Source organism: Sciurus carolinensis, chromosome 14 (genome assembly GCF_902686445.1).
Source record: "Sciurus carolinensis chromosome 14, mSciCar1.2, whole genome shotgun sequence".
NCBI classification, from domain to species: domain Eukaryota; kingdom Metazoa; phylum Chordata; class Mammalia; order Rodentia; family Sciuridae; genus Sciurus; species Sciurus carolinensis.
The window spans coordinates 86,404,812-86,429,116 of NC_062226.1; the positions used below are offsets into that span (position 1 = coordinate 86,404,812).

The following is a 24,305-nucleotide window of genomic DNA, read 5'->3' on the forward strand; positions in this document are numbered from 1 at the left end:
GCCATACTCCTGCCTCACCCTCTTGAATCGCTGGGATAACCGGAGTGCATCACCCTACCACCCTGCAGCAATTTTTTTTTCTTTCTTTTTTTTGGTACCAGGGGTAAACCCAGGGGCACTTAACCACTGAGCCACATCCCAAGCCCTTTTTATACTTAGTGACAAACTAACCCTACAGCAGTTCAGTGTTGTGTATGAGGAAAAAAATGAAAAATAATTTTTAAATGATGATACACTTTGGAGCTATATGAATTTTATGTATAATGCAAACATGTACAAATGTTAAAATTTTTACGGCTACAATTATGTAAAAAAAAAATCCTATGACTCAGGCATGGACTGAGAAGTCAGTCAAAGGGAGAACAGCAGTCATGGGAAAGTGGGTTCTCTTTTAATTCCTATACTTACGTTTTACTGCTTTTATGAGAAAAAAAAAAAGGTGAAGAAATAAATAAAAATTTTATTCTCTACCTTGTAAACTGGTTTCTATTCTTCCCAATGGGTTTAGCCCACTTTTTAAGTTTATTATCTTTATCATAAAAGTACTCCATTCTCACTACAAAAATTTGGAAAAACACTGAAAAGTCTCAAGAAAATAATGCATTCACAATGGTATCCTCTAACCATAAATCGTATTAATACTGTGCCAGAGTGTCTTAAGTTTATGAGTTTGAGTTAACTCATATCTGAGCACTCTTGGAATACATTTTTAATAGTTTAGCTTCCTGACTTAACCAGTACACTTGCACTTTACAGAATCTTAAGTTACACTGTTTTACGGTTTATGGTTTTAAGTAATTCATTTCCTGCTGAGAACTGCTATGTCTGCGTGTGTGTGTGTATGTATACATATACCTTTCTTATTTATTTTGTATTTTTGTATTATGAACCCTTGCTGGCTGACACCCCATGATTTTTTTTTTTTTTTTTGGTACTTGGCATTGAACCCACCTTCTCAGCCATTTTCATTTTTTATTTTGAGACAAAGTCTCACTAAATTGTAGAGGCTGGCCTTGAATTTGAAATTCTCCTGCCCCAGCTTCACGAGCCGCTGGGAATACAGGCATGCACAACCCTACCCCGTGCTTACCACCCCATGGCTTCCAAAGCACTGCTGACACTTAAAAAATAAAATGCATCATTTTTAAAGCATATAAGGACATGAAGCTCCAAAGGAACTCTACCTTTCTCACAGAGCCCTAGAACATACAAACTCTGTAACAGAAAGAGTGAGCAGCATGCTGCTTAAAACACATAGGTGTGGTCTCCCAGATAGTGGGGCACTTGCTTCTGAGACACTTACAGGTCATAGGAGAACTTCCGCTCCAGGTTGGTCTGGTTCCTCTGAAACTGGAGCACATCCTGCTGCAGCTTGCCATAGTTCCTCTGCAGGGCCTTTAACTGGTCTAAGCCAAAAGGAGGACAAGCACAGATCACTGGCATGGCTGTCATGCTGCTCAGCCAAAACACAAGGGCAGAATCCCATGTCAGAACACAAGGGCAGTGACACGGAGGGCGTAAGGAGGGAGAGAAAGCTTGAGAACAGCCCTTCCCCCTGCAGTCACCACACCCAGTCACAGAGAGTCTCACAAGTCCATCAATCCCACAGGAACCTGCATCTGGATTCCTTTTCAAATGTTTATTAAATTTCCTTTTTGAAGTCCAATTCTTAATATGTGTTGGTAGCTTCTATTTGACTGTCTTTTTCTTAAGACTGTAGAAGCCAAGAATTATCCAAAATGTCACATACACCACTGTCCCTCACCCCTGAAAGAGGATCCTTCAGTCTGTAAAACACTGGTCTCCATGCTTGGTGTGATAAGCAGCCGCCCCTGGACACCCTGCCCTTGGCTACTTGCCAATATCCTGCTCCTGTCACTTATTCACAGCCAACCTATTCTCCAAGATCCTGAGGTTATTTAATCACCCAACCCTCCAACCAGGGAAATACCAGCTTTCTTTGAGGAAATTCGTCAATCCCATCCCACTGATCTGACCACTCAGCTCAGAAACGCTCTGTAGAAAAGAGCAGTGGCCAACAGGGGGCCAAGTTGGAGTCAAAGGAAAAACTGCTACAGAGGAGCCACCAGATGCTCTTTGGTGGGGGAGGGGGATAAATTAGGTAAAACTGAAGGATTCCCTGAAATACTGATCCCACAACATGGACCAATCTCAAAAGTATATAATAGAGAAGAGCCTGATTTGGAGCAGAGGATAGAAGGGCTTTGGAAGCGGGGTTGGGTTGGGAGGCCAAAGGGGTCAGCTCAGAGAGGTTGGTGCTACATGCTGTCTACATATGTTCTGTGAGACTAAGGACCTGTCAACTGTATGGAATTATACAAAGCACAAACTTTATTATTTATAAATTATGTTTCAATAAACTTAAAGAGAGACATTCCTTTAACTGAGCCAAGTGTAAGAACACTATTCAGCAATAAAAAGGAACAAATGACTAATGTCCACACAGGGATGAATCTCACAATGATCATGCTGAGTGAGAGAAGACAAACAGGGACATATGTTCTCAACCATACACACTAACAAAAATGCCAGCTAAGCTACAAAGACAGGTAGCAGGTCAGGGTGCTTGCAGGGGGTAGGTGGAGAATTGCCTAGGGGCACAAGCAAGTTTATGAGGGTGATACTTCTACTATATTGATTTTGGTGATGGCTTCCTGACATGTATGCATATATCCCTATTTGTCAAACTGTACATTTGATGTGTACTTTATTGAAAGTCAATACATATAATTAAAGCTGTTTAAAAATATTAAGTATAGACAAGGTTTCATACCATTCCCCTATGCAAGGACTGATCAGTCTAACCAGATCACAAGCTCTGAGAAGCACCCAGTTGTCAGGCAACCTCTTTAATTCTGTGTAACTCTGTATTCCCCCAAAGAAAATTTGATAAAGCAAATTATGCATATTCCTACTGATATTTTCAAGCCTGATTTGGAACAGACGAGTGCTGTCCAATAGAACTATATAGTACAGGCTGTAGAGGGAGTTTTATATTTTCCAGTAGCCAGTTTTAAAGTAAATAAAACCAGGTGGAATTAATTTTAGTAATATGTTTTATTCAACCTGGTAGATTAAAATATTACCACATCAATATCTAATGAATATAAAAATTATGAATGAGATTTTAAAATATTTTCTTCATGGTAGGTCTTTGAAATGCTGCATGTATTTTAAAATTATAACACATTTTAATTTAATAGCTTTTCACTAGAAATTCTTGATTGGGATTTAGATTTCATAAAATTTAGTTAAGTAGAATGATTCATACAATGTTGCCAGGCACAGTGGCTTACACTTGTAATCCCAGAGACCTGGAAGGCTGAGGCAGGAGGACAGCAAGTTCAAGGCCAGTTCGGGCAACTTAGCAAAACCCTGTCTCAAAAAATAGGCTTGGGATGTAGCTTAGTGGTAAAGTGCCCCTGGGTTCAATCCCCAGTATCATAAAAGAAAAAAAAGTAGGACTGATATACCCATACAACCCCAAATAGATTTAAGTTTTCCAATAATTGAATCAAGTATATTTGTGTGAGGCTGGGGCAGGGGAGTACTGGGAATTGGACCCAGGGTACTCTACCACTGAATGATATCCTAGTTCTTTCTGTGTTTTATTTCTGAGACAAGGTCTTGCCAAGTTGTCAAGGCTGGCCTCAAACTTGTGACTTTCCTGCCTTAGCCTCCTCAGTCACTGAGATTATAGGTGTGTGCCACCAAAGTATCAGTTTTAAATTTAAGTTACTGAAAACTAGCAAAACTTTAGACATGAAGGGCTCCTTGCTACTGCATTCAACTGCACGGCAGCTGGAGATTGACCTTCTTGTTTTACAGAGGTGGCAATTGAGGCTCCAGGGGCTCACAGGAGCTTCCTGATCAAGATCAGAACTCCTGCCACTTGTCCGAAGGTCACACTGGACCTCCTGGCTCCTCCAGGAACAGCAGAAGGGGTGCATACCTCAGAGGACTTGGCCTCACTGTTGCTTCAAAATGACCCAAAGAAAAACTAATCCTTAGCTGCCAAATAAGCAGCAAAAAAGAGAATTAAATTGGGCTGCACACTTTTTCCTTTTTTCATGGTACTTAGGGATTGAACCCAGGAACACTTTATCATGGAGTTACATTTCTAGCACCTTTTTTATTTTGAAGGTCTTGCTAAGTTGTCCAGGTTGGTCTCAAACTGAGATCCTCCTACCTTGGGCTCCCAAGTCACTGGGATTACAGGCATACACCACTGTGCCCAGCAGGCTGGATGACTTTTATAAGCTTCACAAAGGCAATCTAAATTCAGGGTAACCAAATTAAAATAAGTAATGTATACACATATCCATGTATAGAGTAAGTACACACACACAAAATATATATACACACATACACAATGCATCAATATACTTACATATACACACACACCATATATATAAAATAAACCATATGTATATATCACATATACAGGTTGAGGATTCCTCATCAGAAATGGTTAGAACAAGAAGTGTTTTAGATTTCAAATTTTGTTCAGATTTTGGAATATTTGCAAATATGTTGTGAAATATCTTGGGGATGAGACGTAAGTCTAAACATGAAATCCATGTTAACATTTCACATACAACTGTTTATATACATTGTCTAAAGGAAATTTTATAGAACATATTTAATAATTTTCTGCACTTTGTGACCCATTGCTTGAAATTATGGAATTTTCCACTTACAGCATCATATTGGCACTCAAAAAGTTTCGGATTTGGGGCATGTTTTGATTTTCACATTTTCGTATTAGGGATGCTTGACCTATATCATTTCTTTTCTGGGGATGCAAACCAGGGACTTACCCACGCTAAGCAAGTGCTCTACCACTGACTATTCCCCCAGCCCAATATTTAACTTATTTATAAATGAGAGTTTGAATTCTTCTGTTCATTAGTTTGTAACATATTCAGTAAATATTCAGTAATATTTTTAATATATTTCACTGTTGCAAAAATAATAAAGACTGCTCAATTACTCATACCACGATACACCATGAGATTCTCATTAAGAGAGCCATCTGAGAACCTGAGGAAAGGCAAGTTTTTAGGAGCCCATGCTGGCATAGGAGGGAAGTGGAGCTTACCTTGCAGATCTCTGATGAGCCTCTCACCTGTGGTGATATTATTCACTAAAACCGCCTGCAAGGAAGACAAGCACAAAATGAAGCACCACGACCTAACAACTTAACCTTCATAAGACATACCTGCCGAAAAAGGAAGAAAGGAGCAGTCCCTTCCCAGCCAAAAGCAGCTGTCAGAGGAATCGTGCCTTCGACTCTGGCTGCACTACCCCACGTCTTCAGCTGAAAAGGAACCCACCTACTTAGAGATTTGCTTTCTGACCACCAGCCTGAAATGGAGGCAAGAGTACTTGGATCCTTAGCTCCATTCTAGCTCCAGAACACCACTTCTTAGTCAGGTGTGGCTTCTCCCCCGCCCATACCACAGCTCCTCTGGAGAGCCCAGGAGGTCAATTCCTTGTTCACAAATCAAAGTCTGAATCCCAGGCTGGCTAAGAGAAGGAAAAACAGGGGATTCAGTGGTCTCCACTAGGAGGCCACTCTTTCTTCAGGGGAGATGGAGAGTTTCATACATTGAGCGTAACTTGAAACCCAACATGATAATAATAAATAGAAAAAGAAATACGAGTGTTGAGTTATAACTTTAAAAACTGGCCAGTACTCAGGAAGAATCATTTTGTGCCAGCTGCTCTTCTAAGCAATGCACATTTATCTGCTCACTTACTCTTTTTGTACTGGGAACTGAACCCAGGGTTGCTTTACCACTGAGCTACAACTCCAGTGCTTTTTAATTTTTATTTTGAGACAGGGCTTTACTAAGTTTCTGAGGCTGGTCTTGAACTTGTGATCTTCCTGCTTCAGCCTCCCGAGCTGCTGGGATCACCACTGTGCCCAGCACCCACTTACTCTTCATAACACCTGTATGAGGGAGTGTATAATCCCATTTTAGGGCACAGGGAATTCAGGCACAGCTTGCTTAAGTGGCTCAACGTCAGGTAAAGTCAAACTCCAGTCCCAGCAGGCATGCTCCAGTCTGGAGCAAGCTCTTCAAAGCTACCTGCCAAATTACTAGGACACCAATTTAACAGACTGCACCTGTGGCGCTTAATTTCAGCATCAACTTGACTGGATTAAGGAATGTCTTACAGAAGTGGTAGAGCATGACTTGTGGGTGTGTCTCTGTGGGTTTTTCCAGGGGACTCTAGCATACGAGTCAGTGGACAAGATCTGTCCTCAAAGTGAGTGGGCACCATCCACTTCCCTGGGGGCTGGAAGAACAAACTAGGAGAGAAAAGGACTTCTCTCTCTCCTGCAGTGGATACTCTTCCTGAGAGACAGTGTGGACATTAGGAACTCCAGGCTCTCTGGTTTTGGGACTCCAGAACTTACTCCAGCAGCCCCTGGGTTCTTGGGCCTTTGGCCTTGGACTGAGAATTATACCACCAATTTCCCTGTTTCTGGGGTTTTCAGACTTGGGACTGAACCACACTACCAGCATCCCAGGGTCTCCTGGGACAGACTGCAGACAGTCTGTCAAGGGACTTCTCAGACTACACAATGGAATGAGCCAATTCTCCTAATAAATCCTTTTTCATATATATTGGTTCGGTCTCTATGGAGAACCCCAAATATCATAGCACTCCATGCTAAAAATCAAGCAAAAATGTGAAACAGAGGGGAACAGAATATGAAATATCAGAATGCATCAAACGGCAAGGGTCACTTTGTGAACACACACAGTATATACATGTGCTTGATTGTACATGAACATTTCTTACTGTGTTGTCACCAACCAAGTCTGCCAAACTCCACTTATCAACATGGTGCCAAAACATGGAAACACATTTGTGCCCCATCCTGGTTACTGGTGGAAGAGGACAAACTTGCCAGTCCCTTTCCCTGTTGCTCTGGGACCTTTCTTGCAACCTTCACGCTTTCTTAGCCCTGGACAAAGATGAGGTTATCAGAAACCACAGTTTTACTCCAGATGTTTATGAATATAGGAATGTGCACCCAGAGATGCAACTCTGCCAAATGAATCTGGCACTTCTTTAGAGATCACAACATGTGGGACACTTCCTGGACAACAAAAGGGAAGTCCTGATAATAAACCAATAATAAAATCCAACAATCAGGGAGAGTTTTCCAGAGGGTTATTTATTCTTCCTGGGCTAGGGTAGAAAATAGAAAGAGATGAGAGATACTCAGTGGGAATCCAATTTACACAGCTGGAAACTCCTGTTCTTGGAAAAAGCTTGCAAATGTTCAATTGAAAAGACAAGATTACCCTAGGATCCTGCAATCTCACCTACAGGTATTTATATACAAAAAATTCAAAGCAGAACCCCCAAGAGGTAACTACATTCCCAATTCATTACAGTTATGTACAAAAGCAATCCAAATGGCCATTCACGGATGAATGGATAAATAAAACGTGGTACACACTCACAATGGAATATCATGCTACCTTTAAAAATAAGGATATTCTGACACATGCTACAACACAGATGAACCTCAAAAGATACTGGGGGCATCTGGACGTCGGAGACTGCACCTGCCTGTCCTCTGCTGCATCTGGGCTTGGCGCCTGCACTGTGGCTCCCCAGCTTCTTAGGATTCTGGTACAGACATTTTGTATTAGCCTTGAGGGTGTGGCCACCATCATTGGGAGGGGCAGCTCCCTTCCTGAGACACCTGCGGGAGACTGGAGACACTTTGACAGATACTGCACTCTCACTGAAATACTGAGGACTGTGGGAGGTTTGAGTAGTGGATGACTGAACCATACATTTTAAAAATTTTTAATTTTTTATTTCTTCTTTTTTTTTCTCACCCTATTTTCCTTTTATCTACCTATTCCCTTGGAGTCTCTTTCTCCCTTTTCTCATGCTAAAGACCAACTTTTTTTGATTCCACTCTCACTCTTTCCTTGACCAGGTACTTTTTTTACTCACTTCTTATCCCATTAACAGTTACATCCTACACCCCACCCCATCCTCTTGGTCCACCACCAGAAGTTGTAGAGCTCACTGCAAGCCTATTGGCTATACTATAGATAATAATCAAACATCCTACTGTTGATTACAGTACTGTTAACGTCTTTATTGGGATTATCTGCTTTAGGGCTGCATATTGTTTGTAGTGGGTGCTGCTAATATTGATCTCCCCTTCAAAGGAGAGGTATTGGAAACCTGCAGGGTCACAATAAGCCTACAGGGGGAAAGCTGCAGTACCTTGAATCTTTACTGCTAGAAGAGAATAAAAAACAGGTGAAGAAAGTGTCCCTAACAAACCAAGATGCTATTTTGATAGAATCCAGTGACAGCATGGCAGTAGAATTTACAGAAAACGAGTTTAGAATCTGCATAATTAAAATGATCTGTGAAGCAAAAGATGAGATAAGAGAGCAAACGCAGGCAATGAATGATCACTCCAATAAACCGTTAAAAGAGCAAATGCAGGAAGCAAAAGAGGACTTCAATAAAGAGATTCTGAAAAGAAACCAAACAGAAATACTTGAAATGAAAGAAATAATAAACCAAATTAAAAAAATCAATAGAAAGTATCACCAATAGAATAGACCTCATAGATGACAGAATCTCAGACAACGAAGACAAAATATTTAATCTTGAAAAAAATGTTGGCCAAACAGAGAAGATAATAAGGAATCATGAACAAAACCTCCAAGAATTATGGGATATCATGAAAAGATCAAATTTAAGAATTACTGGAATTGAGTAAAGCATAGAGATGCAAACCAAAGGAAAGAACTACCTGTTCAATGAAATACAGAACATTTCCCAAACCTGAAGAATAAAATGGAAAATCAAATACAACCGACTTATAGAACACCAAATGCACAAAATTACAACAGATCCACACCAAGGCATATTATAATGAAAATACCTCACATACAAAATAAAGATAGGATTTTAAAAGCTGTGAGAGAAAAGCATCAGATTACATATAAGGGGAAACCAATATGGGTATCAGATTTCTCAGCCCATATCCTAAAAGCAAGAAGGCCCTGGGACAATATATTTCAAGCTCTGAAAGAACATAGATGCCAACCAAGAAACTTATACCCAGCAAAACTAACCTTCAGATTTGATGATGAAATAAAATCTTTACATGATAAACGAAAGTTAAAAGAATTTACAAATAGAAATCCTGCATTACAGAACATTCTCAGCAAAATAGTCCATGAAGAAGAATGAAAAACAACAATGTTAAGTCAGTCAAGGGAGGAACTACCCTAAAGGAATAGCAAATTAAAGGAGAAACCAAGTTAAGTTAAAAACCAAAAATAAGCCAAAATGACTAGGAATACAAGAAATATCTCAAATAATAACTCTGAATGTTAATGGCCTAACCTCATCAATCAAAAGACATAGACTGGCAGGCTGGATTAAAAAAAAGACCCCAACAATATGCTGTCTTCAAGAGACTCACCTCATAGAAAAAGATAACTACAGACTAGAGGTAAAAGGATGGGAAAAAACATACCATGCACATGGACTCAGTAAAAAAGTGGGGGTTCCCATCCTCATATCTGATAAAAAGACTTCAAACCAACATTAGTCAGAAGGGATAAAGAAGGACATTTCATATTGTGTAAGGGAAGCATTAATCAGAAGGAATAACAATCTTAAATATTTATGCCCCAAACAATAGCACATCTATGTACATTAAACAAATCCTTCTCAATTCCAGGAACCAAACAGACCACAACACAATAATACTAGGTGACTTTAACACACCTCTCTCACCATGGAACAGATCTTCCAAACAAAAATTGAACAAAGAAACCACAGAACTCAGTAACACAATCAATAATTTAGACTTAACAGACATACATAGAATATTCCATCAATCAACAAGTGAATACACTTTCTTCTCAGCAGTTCTTGAATCCTACTCTAAAACAAAACATATATTATGCCACGAAGCAGCCCTTAGTAAATGCAAACAGAGATACTACCTTGTGTTCTATCAGATCATAATGGAATGAAATTAGAAATCAATGACAAAATAAAAAACCAAAACTACTCCAACACCTGGAGACTAAATACAATGCTAGTGAATGAACCATGGATAACAGAAAACATCAGGAAGGAGATAAAAAAATTCTTAGAGGTAAATGAGAATGATGATAAAACATATCAAAATCTCTGGAACATTATGAAAGCTGTACTAAGAGGAAAATTCATTGTATGGAGCACGTTCAAGAAAAGAGTAAAAAGTCAACAACTAAATAACCTAACATTACATTTCAAAGCCCTAGAAAAAAAGAACAGAACAAAACCAAAAGTAGTAAAAGACAGGATAATTAAAATCAGAAATGATATCAATGAAAATGAAACAAAAGAAACAATTCAAAAAATTGACAAATCAAAAAGTTGGTTCTTTGAAAAAGTAAAAAAAAAGATAAACCCTTAGCCACACTAACAGAGAGAAAACTCAAATTACTAAAATTCGTGATGAAAAAGGAACTATCACAACAGATACGACTGAAATACATAATTAGAAGCTACTTTGAAAATCTATACTCCAACAAAATAGAAAATCTTAAAGACATCGACAACTTTCTAGAGACATATGATCCACCCAAACTGAACCAGGAGGACATACACAATTTGAACAGACCAATTTCAAACAATGAAACAGAAGAAGCCATCAAAAGCCTACCAACCAAGAAAAGCCCAGGAGCAGAAGAATTCTCAGCTGAGTCCTACAAGACCTTCAAAGAAGAACTTACACCAATACGCCTCAAAATAGTTCATGAAACAGAAAAGAAAGGAATCTTTCCAAGTTAATTCTATGAAGCTAGTATCACTCTGATACCACAACCAGATGAAGACACATCAAGGAAAGAAAATTTTAGACCGATGCCTCTGATGAATATACATGCAAAAATCCTAACAAAATTCTGGCAAATCACATACAAAAATATATTAAGAAGATACTGCACCACGATCAAGTGGGGTTCATCCTGGTGATGCAAGGTTGGTTCAACATTCAGAAATCAATAAATGTAATTCTTCACATCAATAGACTTAAAGTTAAGAATCATGATTACTGCAATAGATGCAGAGAAAGCATTTGACAAAATACAACACCCCTTCATGCTCAAAACACCAGAAAAAACAGGGATAGTAGGAAAATACCTCAATATTGTAAAGGCTATTTATGCTAAGTCCATGGCCAATATCATTCTCAATGGAGAAAAACTGAAAGCATTCCCCCTAAAAACTGGAACAAGGCAGGGATACCCTCTTTCACCACTTCTATTCAACATCGTCCTTGAAATACTAGCCAGAGCAATTAGACAGACCAAAGAAGTTAAAGGGATACAAACAGGAAAAGAAGAACTTAAGCTGTTACTATTTGCTGATGACATAATTGTATATTTAGAGGATCCAAAAAACTCCACCAGAAAATTTCTAGACCAAATAAATGAAGTCAGCAAAAGAGCAGGATATAAAATCAACACATATAATTCTAAAGCATTTTTATTCATAAGCAATGAATCATCTGAAAGGGAAATAAGGAAAACAACTCCAATCACAATAGCCTCAAAAAAAATAAAATACTTGGGAATCAATCAACCAAAGAGGCGAAAGATCTCTACAATGAAATCTACAGAACATTAAAGAAAGAAATTGAAGAAGACCTTAGAAGATGGAAAGATCTCCCATGTTCTTGGATAGGCAGAATTAATATTATCAAAATGGCCATACTTCCAAAGGTGCTATACAGATTTAACACAATTCCAATTAAAATCCCAATGACACTTCTCATAGAAATTCAGAAAGCAATCATGAAATTCATCTGGAAGAACAAAAGATCCAGAATAGCAAAAAACAATCCTGGGCAGGAAGAGTGATGCAGGAGGTATCACAATACCAGACCTTAAAATCTACTATAGAGCAATGGTAACAAAAATGGCATGGTATTGGCACCAAAATAGACAGGTAGACCAATGGTACAGGATAGAAGACATGGAGACATATCCACATAAGTACAGTTATCTCATACTAGACAAAGGTGTCAAAAACTTACAATGGAGAAAAGATAGCCTCTTCAACAAATGGTGCTGGCAAAACTGGAAATCCATATGCACTAAAATGAAATTAAACCCCTATCCCTCACCCTGTACAAAACTCAACTCAAAATGGATCAAGGATCTAGGAATTAGGCCCAAGACCCTTCACCAAACAGAAGAAAAAGTAGGCCCAAATCTCCATCCTATTGGCTTTGGATGAGACTTCCTTAACAAGACTCCCAGAGCACAAGAAATAAAAGCAACAATCAGTAAATGGGATGGATTCAAACTAAAAAGCTTTTTCTCAGCAAAGGAAACAATCAATAATGTGAAAAGAGCCTACAGAGTGGGAGAAAATCTTTTCCACATGCACTTCAGATCGAGCACTAATCTCCAAAATTTATAAAGAACTTTAAACACTTTACAGCCAAAGTACAAAGAACCCAATCAATAAATGGACTAAGGAACTGGGCAGACACTTCACAGAAGAAGATATACAGGTGATTGACAAATATATGAAAAAGTGCTCATCATCTCTAGTAATTAGAGAAATGCAAATTAAAACCACCCTAAGATTTCATCTAACTCCAGTTAGAATGGCTATTATCAAGAACACAAGCAATAGTAAGTGTTGGTGTGGGTATGGGGAAAAAGGCACACTCACACATTGCTGGTGGAGTTGCAAATTGGTGCAGTCACTCTGGAAAGTAGTATGGAGATTCCTCAGAAAACTTGGAATGGACCCACCATTTGACCCAGCTATCCCACTCCTCGGTTTATACCAAAGGACTTAAAATCAGCATACTACAGTGATGCAGCCACATCAATATTCATAGCTGCTCAATTCACAATAGCTACATTGTGGAACCAACCAAGATGACCTTTAAGAGTTGAATGGATAAAAAACTGCGGTATATATACACAATGGAATGTTACTCAGTCATAAAGAAGAATAAAATTATGATATCTGCTGGTAAATGGTTGGAGATGGAGAATATCATGCTAAGTGAACTAGGCCAAGCCAAAAAAAACCAAAGGCCAAATGTTTTCTCTGATAAGTGGATGAGGATACATAACAAGGGGGAGGGGCGGGGGGGGCAGAGAGAAGAATGAAGGAACTTTGGATGGTATAGAGGAAACTGGGGCAGGAGGGGGTGGGGGACAGAAAGATAGTAGAAAGAAACAGTATTACTCTATGTACAAGTATAATTACACGAATGGTGTGAATCTACATTGTGCACAACCATAGAAATGAAAAGTTGTACCCCATTTGTGTACAATGAATCAAAATGCAGTCTATAAAAATAAATTTTTTTTAAAAAAAAGAAAGAAAATCACAAAAACAATAAATAAGTGGTTTCCCAGGGCTGCAGAAGAGAAAAAAGAATTGGTGTTTAGTGGGTTTAGAGTGTCAATGGTGCAAGTTCAAATCTAGAGTCACTGTACAAAAATGTAACTAACTTCATATTACTGACCCACATACTTAAATTACCACCTTGCCTCTGATAGTAGTGCTAAAACAAAACAGAAAAAAAGGAACATTTAAATGATTATATGCTGATTATCTCCAAATCTGTTTCTTCTAAATAAATCATTTCTATAAAAATTACGGCAATTGTACTCATTTCTTTTCCACCTGTTCCCCTTAGCCTCTACCTAAGAAAGCCTGTATTAAGACTGAGTTTGCAACTAACTACCTGAGAGTTTATGAACTGCTGCAATTTGAACTATCTGGAGATATTTCTGCTTCCATGTAACTTCACTCTTTCAAAAAATATATTTTTATCTTCCCCACCTACTTATGTAAGAACAAATACAGCCTGCACTTAAGAAAAAGTGGAGGTGCATCAAGATCTTTTATATACAATTTTATACGTATATTAAAATTGTTGAATCATTTTTGGGAAAATATGAAAATGCTTCCTATCTTCTTTTGGGGTTCTACATATTATAGAAGAAAAAGCACCTACATTCAAGAGTTATTTTAAAATGACTTACTACACTCTACTCTGATCAGGCTGTTCTTCACATTTTGGTGCAGAGTGACTTTGGGGGACCTGCACCTGGGAGTGTTGTGGACTGTTCCCTGAGGACACACAGTTATAGACAAGGAGGCAGGTAGTGACACCTGAAGTGACTGGAAACTGAACCAGAAGACATTAGGATGAATCACCCACAAACAGATTTAGTACAATCATTCTTGTCTGAAAAACAAATATATGTGACCAAACTATTCCTGCATTAGATTCCTAGAAAAATAAGCCTATGTTTCATAGTAAAATTTCAAAGCAACAAATCTACAATACATTTTGAAAGCTCAACAAGATGTAAGTGGCTTACTTTTAAAATATTAACTTCTGCCAGCACAGTGGCACACACCTGTAATCCCAGCTACCCAGAAGGCTGAGGCACTAGGTTCACAAGTTCAAGGCTATCCTGAGCAATTTAGCTGAATCCACAGCAACTTAATGAGACCCCATCTCAAAATTTAAAAAAGGGTTGGGGATATGGCTCAGTGATAAAGCATCTCTGGATTCAATCTCCAAACCAGAGGGAAAATTTAACTTTCAAAAAGCACTTGGAAACATGATGATCATCACATAAGCAAGAGTAAAGTTTTGCTACTGTGTTTGGCTCATTCAAATAATCAACATGCTTTCATGGTGGGAGTCCATCTTAATATTAAGACCCCATCCTAGCTAATCCTTGCCAACCCAGAGCAATTGGATGGCTGCATAATTTCTTTGTAATGAAATTCCTGTTATAGACTGAGGAAGACTAACCTTAAAATGCAAGTTAATTTTAATGACCTATGAATTACATAAAAATTAAGGGAAGACTGAAGCATTCATTAGAGTCTTCTTTTTACCACTTACCAATACCAAAATCTTTCAGAGCAGTGTTATACATAGAAATAAAATGTCAGTCACAAATGGAAATTTAAATTTTCTATTAGCTGGGTCAAGGATGTAGCTCAGTTGTGGAGTGCTTGCCTAGTACCTGAAGACAAGTTGCATGCAATCCCCAGCACCACACACACACACACACACACACACACACACACAACACCCTCTAGTAATCACATTCAATTTCAATTAAGTAAAAAGAAATAGGCTGGGGCAAACAATTTGAACAGATATTTCTCCAGAGAAGACATATAAACAGCTGACCAGTATGTGAAAGATACCGCTTAACCAAACGAATGGGCTGTACGTAAAAAAAAAAAAAAAAAAAAAGCAAGTGTTGACAAGAAAGTGAAAAACTGAAATATACTGGAACCCTCATAGATGAATAATGAGAATATGAAAAGCTGTCCGCTGTGAAAAAGTCTGTTAACTCCGCCAAAATAAACATGGAGTTACCATGAGACCCAACAATCCCAACTCCCAGGGGTTTACCCATGAGGAATAAAAACGTATCTCCACACAAAACCTGTCCATAAACGCTCACAGCAAAATTACTACCACCAAAAAGTTGAAACAACTCAATGTCCATAAATAGATGGACGAGTAAATGAATAAATATATACAGGTATATTACATACATAATGAAAAACATATACAACGGCATATTATTCAGACATAAAAAGAATTACCTTGGAAACATTATGCGAAGTCAAAGAAGTCAGACACAAAATGCCATTCACTGTATAGTTATGGATATGTATCCAAAATAGGCAAATCCATAGAGACAGGAAGTAGATTAGTGGTTGCCAGGAGCTGGGGGAGAGAGAATGGGGACTGACTGCTCACTGGCTACATGGTTTTTTTTTTTTTTTTTTTCCTTTTCAGTCCTGGGGAGTGAACCCAGGGGCACTTAACCACGGAGTCACATCCCCATCCCTTTTTTATTTTGAGACAGGTTCTCACTAAGTTGCTTAGCGAGGGAGATATACGAGGGCTTAGGCAGTTAGGGCAAGAAGGCAAGTGAAGAGGTTGGGGCAGAGCCAAAGGAGCACGGATGGGATCTTCTGATGAGGTCAACTTCCCGCATGACGAAAGCACTCGTGGACACAAGCAGGGAACCCCATCAAACAGATACTTCTGTACTTATGCTCCTAAGCGGGGGGATCCAATAGAAAAATTAAAACAGACATGTGGACAGAGGGGGCACCCATCAGTAATAGTGAGGAGAGTGTGGACAGGGGAGGAGATAAGGAAAGGAGGAAATTCCAGAGACCATAAAAAGAACGAGCCCAAATTCCCCCACCAGATCTCTGTTGCCTTTGCAATAAACCTATTTCTTGCTTCCTATCTTTTTGTCCTATTCTATAATTCTATGCTGACTGGAGATAATCAACCCAGCACTGTTAGAGTGTAACATCAGGACCTCACTAAGTTGCTGAGGCTGGCCTTGAACTTGTGATTATCCGGTCTCAGCCTCCTGAGACACTGGGATTACAGTCAAGTGCCACTGTGCCTGGCTTACTGGGTATATGTTTCTTTTGGGAATGATGAAACTGTTCTAGAACAAGATAGCGGTGATGATAGTACAACACTGTGAAAATATCAAAAACAACTGAATTACATGATATACTTCTTTTTAAATTGTTAAAAATAGCAAATTTTATATTATGTGAATTTTATTGCAATTTATAAACAGGTGACATTAATATTGTTTATCTGTCCTAATACACCCAAATTACCATTTCAAGATGTAACCTACGTAAAAAAATTCTTAATGAAAGTTCACATTTCTCATAATTCACCTTTAAGCTAGCATATTTTACATTTAAAAGCACAACTCAACTGGAACATTTTAAGTGCTCAACAGTCACCTGTTGGTAAGGACACAACAGTTCCTGGAGAAAAAGAAGGCAGAGGGGAAAGCCAGAGAGGGAGGCCCAGAAGCAGAGAAGTACAAATGAGTTACGTGACATCCTGTTAAGATTGTACTCACAGACACTCAATCACACCAACAAAACAAGTATCGACTCTCAAATACTTCAAGACTGCAGTCCTCCTGGACCAAAACGGATCACTGACTGCATGTTCCTATAAAACAATGGTAATGAAATCGCCAGTCCAGGCCACATAACCCTAGAGCTGACAATAATTAACTTTTGTGATTAAGTATATACAAATACAGAAAGTGATGACACAGAGAAACTTCCACCTTTTGGAGATACAGTCATGTGTCACCTAATGAAGGAGATATATTCTGAAAGATGTAGCCTCAAGTAATTTACCACCACGCAAGCATTCTAGAGGATACTCATACATCTACGTGGTCCAGGTCAACCCCTGGATAGGGACCCTTTCTTTCTTTCTTTTTTTTTTTTTTTTTTTGTTGTTGTTGTTGTTGGAGGTGCTAGGGACTAAAACCAAGGCCCCCTCACACATACGAGGCAAGTACTCTACTACTGAGCTACACCCCCAGCCCTTCTAACCTAAAACCTGTGATACAGATTCTCGTGGCTCAACCTTCTGAGTTCCTGGGATTACAGGCATGTTCTACCTCACCTCACCCGGCTTTGATGAGGCCTCTTGATGCAACTGAGATACATTTATAAACCTGAGATGTATGGCGCTGTTGCTGTCACAGCTTGGCACAGTGTTTACAGTAAACTTATTTTATAAATGGAAGCAGTACTCAATTCACAATAGCTAAACTATGGAACCAACCTAGGTGCCCTTCGACAGATGAAAGGATAAAGAAAATGTGGTACATATACACAATGGAATATTACTCAGCCTTAAAGAAGAATGAAATTATGGCATTTGCAGGTAAATGGATGGAAATAGAGAATATCATGCTAAGTGAAATAAGTCAATCCCCAAAAACCAAAGGCCAAATGTTTTCTCTGATAAGTGGATGCTGATCCATAGTGGGGAGTGGGTAGGGAAGAATGATGGAACTTTGGATTATGCAGAGGGGAGTGAGGGGAGGGGTGGGGTGGTGGGGATGGGAAGAATGGTAGAATGAAACAGACATTATTACCCTACATACATGCATGACTACACTACTGGTGTGACTCAGCACCATGTACAATCAGAGGAATGAGAAGTTATGCTCCATTTGTGTACAATGTGTCAAAATGCATTCCACTGTCATGTGTAATCAATTAGAACAAAATTTTTAAAAAGCAAAATGTAGAAAGAAAAAAATAAATAGAAGCAGTACATTAAAAAAAATGATAAAAAGCATAGTAAATACATAAACCAGTAGCATGGTCACTGATTATCAAGTGTCATAAACTGAACCTAACTGTATGTGTCATAATTTTGTATGAAGGTGGTACAGTTGGCCAACTTTTACTAGCTGCCCCACAAAGATGAATAATGAGATGTGCTACCACGTCTCTCGGCTGACAGGAAATTTTCAGCCCCATTATGATCCTATAGAGCCAGCATTATACACGCCGTCTCTCACTGACTGAACAGCAGCACTTAATGTATGAACAGAAATACTTCTGGTTCAACAGTGGGAGTTGTGATGGCTGAAGGCTGAGGCGGGACACACAGGGTTGGCTAGGTCATTCCGTCCCACTTTTCATTTTAGAAGTTTTCACCACTGCTCTACACACAAGGACACACACACATATCCATCATGTTGATGACAATTAAATCTGATACATAAGAAAGTTTTTAGATCTTAACTTTAAGCCTGCTTTTCGAGAAAAAGAAAAAATAAACTTTTATTTTCTGAAAGAAATTTGGGGTAAGTTTGAGAACTTTCTAGGGTTGTAGACCAGTAGTAGAGCACTTGCCCAGTATGTGCAAGGCCCTGGGTTCAATTCGAAGAACTAAAGAAGAAAAGAAATAAGGGGGGAGGGAGGGAGGAAAGAAAGAAAAGGAAGGTAGAAAAAGAAACAAATAATAACCCAAAGTGAAGGCCTCAGGAGCAGATCTGACCTCTTCCTGCCCTCGTGTCTCTCACCTGATTTTCCCCAAGGTAAAAAAAAAAAAAAAAAAATCTAGAATTCCTCTTCCCCAGGGCAAGTCATAAAAATGAGAACCCACTTTCCCCAAAGCCATCCATAGAACCTAAAAACATTACTCTAACCTTCCACATCTTTCTGATAAAAGGTGGCCATAAAGAAATTCTCCAACCTACTTCAGACTCACTGCAGAGGGTTCTGCCCCATACCCAGAAGAAGGGAGTGCTGTGACAGAAGCCAAGAAGACCAAAGAGGCAGGTCTTTCTGGGTCCCCACTCCGTCTATTCCTGGTAGATCATATACCCTTTGTCCAATCACAATTCCACGCACCATCCATGCTTCATCAAAAATCTAAGCATAAAAGTCAACAGGTCATGCTGGGTCTTTACTGAGTCTTCCTTTCCGAAGCCTCCCATGCCATGTGACACTATGATCCAATACACTGGGTGTGCTTTTCCCTTGTCACACTGTCTTCTGTTAAGCGATGCTGGCCGTGGCCTTTTACGATGGGCAGGAAAGGATCACCCTTTTTCTCCCTTGGCAGTTCTATTTTTTTTTAAGAAAATGTTCCAAGGCCCTGTCCATATAAAAGGATGACAGTGGACCCAGTCCAGGTCTGCCTGCCCCTAGCCTTTCTACCATGTGCTCCGCAGACTGAAAATCTCTGGCCTGCACGACCATGGCATCCCTTCAACTCTGAACATTCACCATTCTAAACACCAAGGAGAGCGACACTCTCTAGCTGGATTCTGTCATTCTGCATACAGCACATGCCACCTAGGAGAACTTCATTCCCAGTGCACCAGGATGTGAGAACCCCGACGCGGAGGACATGGCGTTTTACCCCAAAGCCCCACGAGTGCCTGAGAGAGGCACGGTCATGTGAAAAGCATAGCTATCCCTTAGGAGATGACCCATGGGAGGTACACACAATGCCCAAGCATGCAAGGGAATGAGGCACAAGGGTAAAGTCCACACCCCTGGCTCAGCATTTAGGGAGACACAGTCAAAGAAGGCCCAGGACAGAAAGCCCACAGTGAGGGATGGAGAGAAAGGCGGTGGAGGAAACAGCTGATAGTCCCACAAAGCTGGGTGGCAGCAGACAGAGGCTCACAGTGCAAACCCACAGAGGAGGTGTTCAGGCAAAGAAAAACTGGGCCCACATTTTAAGCACCAAGAACATACTCTTGGGGCTTAAAGAAATATTGTGAATATCCCCCAAGATACTGCAAAGTGCTAGAATTTGCAACTTGGGTTATTTTAAGGCACAGCAAATGATAAAGACACATGAGCGACAGAGGCAGACAGACACAGAATGTCCATGTGTGAAAATGAATCAATGTGAGAATGTGAGCGTGATGAAAACATTATGCCAAGTGAAATAAGCCCAACCCGGAAGGACAAATGCTGCACACTTCCACTTATGTGGTGTACCCTGCGAAGGCAAAGCCAGACAGGAAGCAGGATGGTGGCTGCCAGGGCTGGAGGACGGGGAGACAGGGAGCTACTGGTTAAAGAGTATGGAGTTTCATTCTGGGAAGATCAGAAAGTTCTGGAGATGGGCGGGGGTGAGGGTGAACACACTGAATTGCCACTGAACTATACACTTAGAAATACTTAAAATGAGGTGAGGCACAGTGACACACACCTGTAATCCAACTACCTGGAGGCTCAGGCAGGAGAATGGCCAGTTTAAGGCTAACCTCAGCAACTCTGAGACCCTGTTTCAAAATGAAAAATAACAAGCTGGGGTTGTGGCTCAGTGGCAGAGCGCTTGCCTAGCATGTGTGAGGCACTGGGTTCAATTCTCAACACCACATATAAATACGTAAAATAAAGGCCTATTGCCAACTAAAAAAAAAAAAAAAAAAAAAAATTAAAAACAAAACAAAAAAAAAATGAAAAATAAAAAGGGCTGGAGATAAGGCTCACTTGTAGAGTGCCCCTGGATTCAATCCCCAGTAACAAAAGAAAAACAAGTTGAAATGGGGGCTAGAGCATAGTTTAGTAGTAGAGAGCTTGCCTACTGGGAGGCCCTGAATTCCACACCCAGCACTGCAAAAAGAAAAGAAAAAAAAAATTAAAAAGTTAAAATGAAAATTTGTATTCTATATGCATTTTACAAGAAAAGACAATAAACTAGAAGTAGGTGGGGCAAGTTCATGTAATAGCGTGTGAGTACAGGTGAGTGTCAACACATGTGAGGACAAGCAAGAGATGAGCCTTCAGAGACAATGACAGACATCCCAGCAAGCAGTAAGATTCTGCTCAGAAAGGAGCTAAAGAGACTGAGGGACACACAATGTGGGTCTGGATCTGCAGCTGCAGGAGAGTGTGTGTAAGCCACAGAGATTTAGTGGACAGTCATGTGGGGGATGATGTGTAACTCTACATGAAGCTTTAAAAACAAAAAACAAAACACCGCCTATCCAGGAAAACTCCCAGTACACACAGGCACGGTTGTTCTATACACCCAAAATAGTTCCTGTCAAAATTTCCCTGTGTTGTTACACAGAGGAGAGCAATATCCTCTTGCCCTGCCAACCTCGTGGCTAAGCTGAATGGAAAAGCACCACCCAAAACTCTCTGGGAGGGTCCAGGACACTCCCAGACCCACCCTAGGATCACTCAGTGTCCAGATCTGTACAGCAAGGTCCATGAGAGGAGGTGGAGTTTCCATTACAGGGATTGGCATAGGTCAATGAGGAGGGGACCAAGGACTGAGACTGGTTCACACCCATCCCTAGAAACCCCAAGACAGTGTACCTTGCAAGTGCTTAAGAGAGGGCGGGAGGAAGAAGGGAAGAAGGGAGGGGAGGAGGGGAGGAGGGAGCCAACTGAGGCGGCTGCCCTGGATTTTGAGACCAGGGTCTCAGTCTATCTATGTGCCTCTAACCCACACACAAGTTGGGTAAAGAGAACTCCAAGTAGGATGGGCATGGGGAACCTGCCCTGAACCTTGACACTTTTCCAACAGGTAACCAGAAGGCAGAATAAGGGTTTCATCCTCCAGTCCCTGACGTGGGATGTTCCTGACTAACTCCCAAGTGCCTGGTGTCCAGGAAACACAGGCAGGCCCAGTTCCAAAGGGGGCAGCACACACTCCTCTGTCCCCTTCTTGGCACCATCTACACCCACCCCTCACCTCTTCCTGATGCTTAAGAATATGACATTCAATGGAGGAAGGAGGGACTGTATAGAGGGAAAAGAGAGGTGGGAGGGGTGGGGGGGAAGGAAAAAAATAACGGAATGAATCAAACATCATTACTCTATATAAATGTATGAATATGCAAATGGTATGCTGTTACTCCATGTACAAACAGAAACAACATGTATCCCATTTGTTTACAATAAAAATAAATTAAAAAAAAAAAAAAGAATAATATGACATTCAAGAAGAGGTGCCCAGTCAGAGGAACACAACAGTATGGGACCAGAGGAGGGGGATACTTGAAAACCTTCATTCCTGTCTTCAGAGAAAGAAAACTACTCCTTGACAGCAGACAGCACCAGTCATCTGAAAGTTCCCCAGCTGATCTTCAACCAGTCAGGAACTGCCTACTGACAGGGCTGAGGGCCTGGTGCTGCAGATCTCCAACCTCAAAGCACTTCACTTGGAGGATGAGGACCAGTGAAGAAGCCCGAGGCTGAGCCCCTTCTACTGGCTTCAGTGCTTTTGTTCCTGAATGGGAATCCTCGTAACTTCCCTGCTCTTGCCCACAGGAAACAACACTTTTCTGCAAACAGGTGTGCAAAGACATGTGATGACTACAGTGAAAATTAAAACTGAACCAAGAGTTTAGGTCCCAGGGTCACGGTCAATTCTCCTAAAAGCCCTGCTCATTCTTCCAAAACAAAAATAATCTCAGAGCTCCACATGTCAAAGCCAAAGAGAAAATAGAGTTTTTCGTGTTTCCATCAAATGTGTGTCTTGCAATGTTGGTTTCAGAAGTACAGAAAAGGGCTGGGGGAGCGTGCATGCCCAGAAGGCCTTGGGTTCAATCCCTAGCACTTCAAAAACAAAACAAAAAAGGAAGTATGGAAGGTGAACAAGTCAATTTCAACTCACTCAACCAATTCTGTGTGAAAACAGAACAAGACAAAAGTCAACCACAACTCCAAAACCCCAGATGTCCCTTGTATCTTCCATAGCAATGAAAAATGGAAATGCTCTTTCTTGTGAGTATGAGACAGTCCAAGAGCAAGGGCATGTGCAGGGTTTGTTTCCATCTGCTAAGAACTGAATGGGTCCCCTGAAAGTCCATGTGCTAGCAATGAGCCAGACCTCAATTAATTAATCCACAAATCACAGGTTAATGATATGTGGAGACGGGGCCTTTGGAAGGTAGTTAAAGCTAGAGGAAGTCAAGAGGGTGGGGCCCCCATGACAGCATTAGTGGCTTTATAAAGAGAGACCATACTGACATGCTTGCTCTGTCTCACCATGTAACAACCTCCACCATGTTATGATGCAGTCAGAAGGCCCTTACCAAATGGGGGCACCATATCCTTACACTTCCCGACCTCCAGATGTGAGCTAAATAAACCTCTGTTCTTTATAAATTATACAGTCTCAGGTATTCTTGTTAAAGCCACAGAAAATGGACTAAGACACCACCCTAAACAGAACAAAAGCAACGTGCATGGAACACATGCCCATGTCAGTCACTAACCACCATGGGCAACTTCACACTGCAAGACAACGACTTCCAAATGGAATTCAGCCAGAATGCATTTAAAAATCAAATTAGGCCTTGAATCCAGGAGACTTCCATGCATTTTTCTCCTGAGGTTCCACCACAGACCCCAGCCCCCTTCCCCTGAGACTGGGAGATGAAGACTACGGAGGGGGAAGGGATGAAGAACACCCAGAGGGATGGTCTGCAGTGAAGGTCATCCATGTAAATGCCACATGTTTTCCTGTTTCTCCTACAAACTTTTTTTTTTCCCTTTAATGTGGAAGGTAAATTACTTGAGTTTAATTACAAAGCTGTCTTTGAAGGTTAAATGTAATCGGCAATCTGGAATTTACAATCTAGTAAGACTGAAAGTCCTCTGAGACAAACCCTTTTTTTTCAGGGCAATATATTTTCAGTGGATTTCACTGCCTTGCTTTCCTTCTCCCTCACTGCTCCCCATCCCATCTGTCACTGAGGCCTGCCGATTCCTCCTCATAGCTGCCTCTCAAATCTCACTTCGTAGAATCATTCTACTCCCACCTAGATTCAATGAAACACCACATTTTGGCTATTTCAAGAGCTTCCTTACTGGGGGAGGTGGTTGGGGGGGAAGCACCTCTCAATTTAAGTTCAAATTTCTTA

The 24,305-nt window shown here is 40.4% G+C and overlaps 1 protein-coding gene across 4 annotated transcripts in view; it reads right to left on the minus strand.

The window, feature by feature from the left end:
* Nucleotides 1-24,305, minus strand: part of Golm1 (golgi membrane protein 1) — a 73,337-nt gene that overhangs the window by 24,448 nt on the left and 24,584 nt on the right. For all 4 annotated transcript variants that reach the window (XM_047525664.1, XM_047525662.1, XM_047525663.1 and 1 more), the window contains exons 4-5: nt 5,123-5,177; nt 1,304-1,406 (exon numbers count right to left, since the gene is read on the minus strand). In XM_047525664.1, the coding sequence (XP_047381620.1) occupies nt 1,304-1,406; nt 5,123-5,177 (158 nt within the window). The remainder of the gene's footprint in view (nt 1-1,303; nt 1,407-5,122; nt 5,178-24,305) is intronic.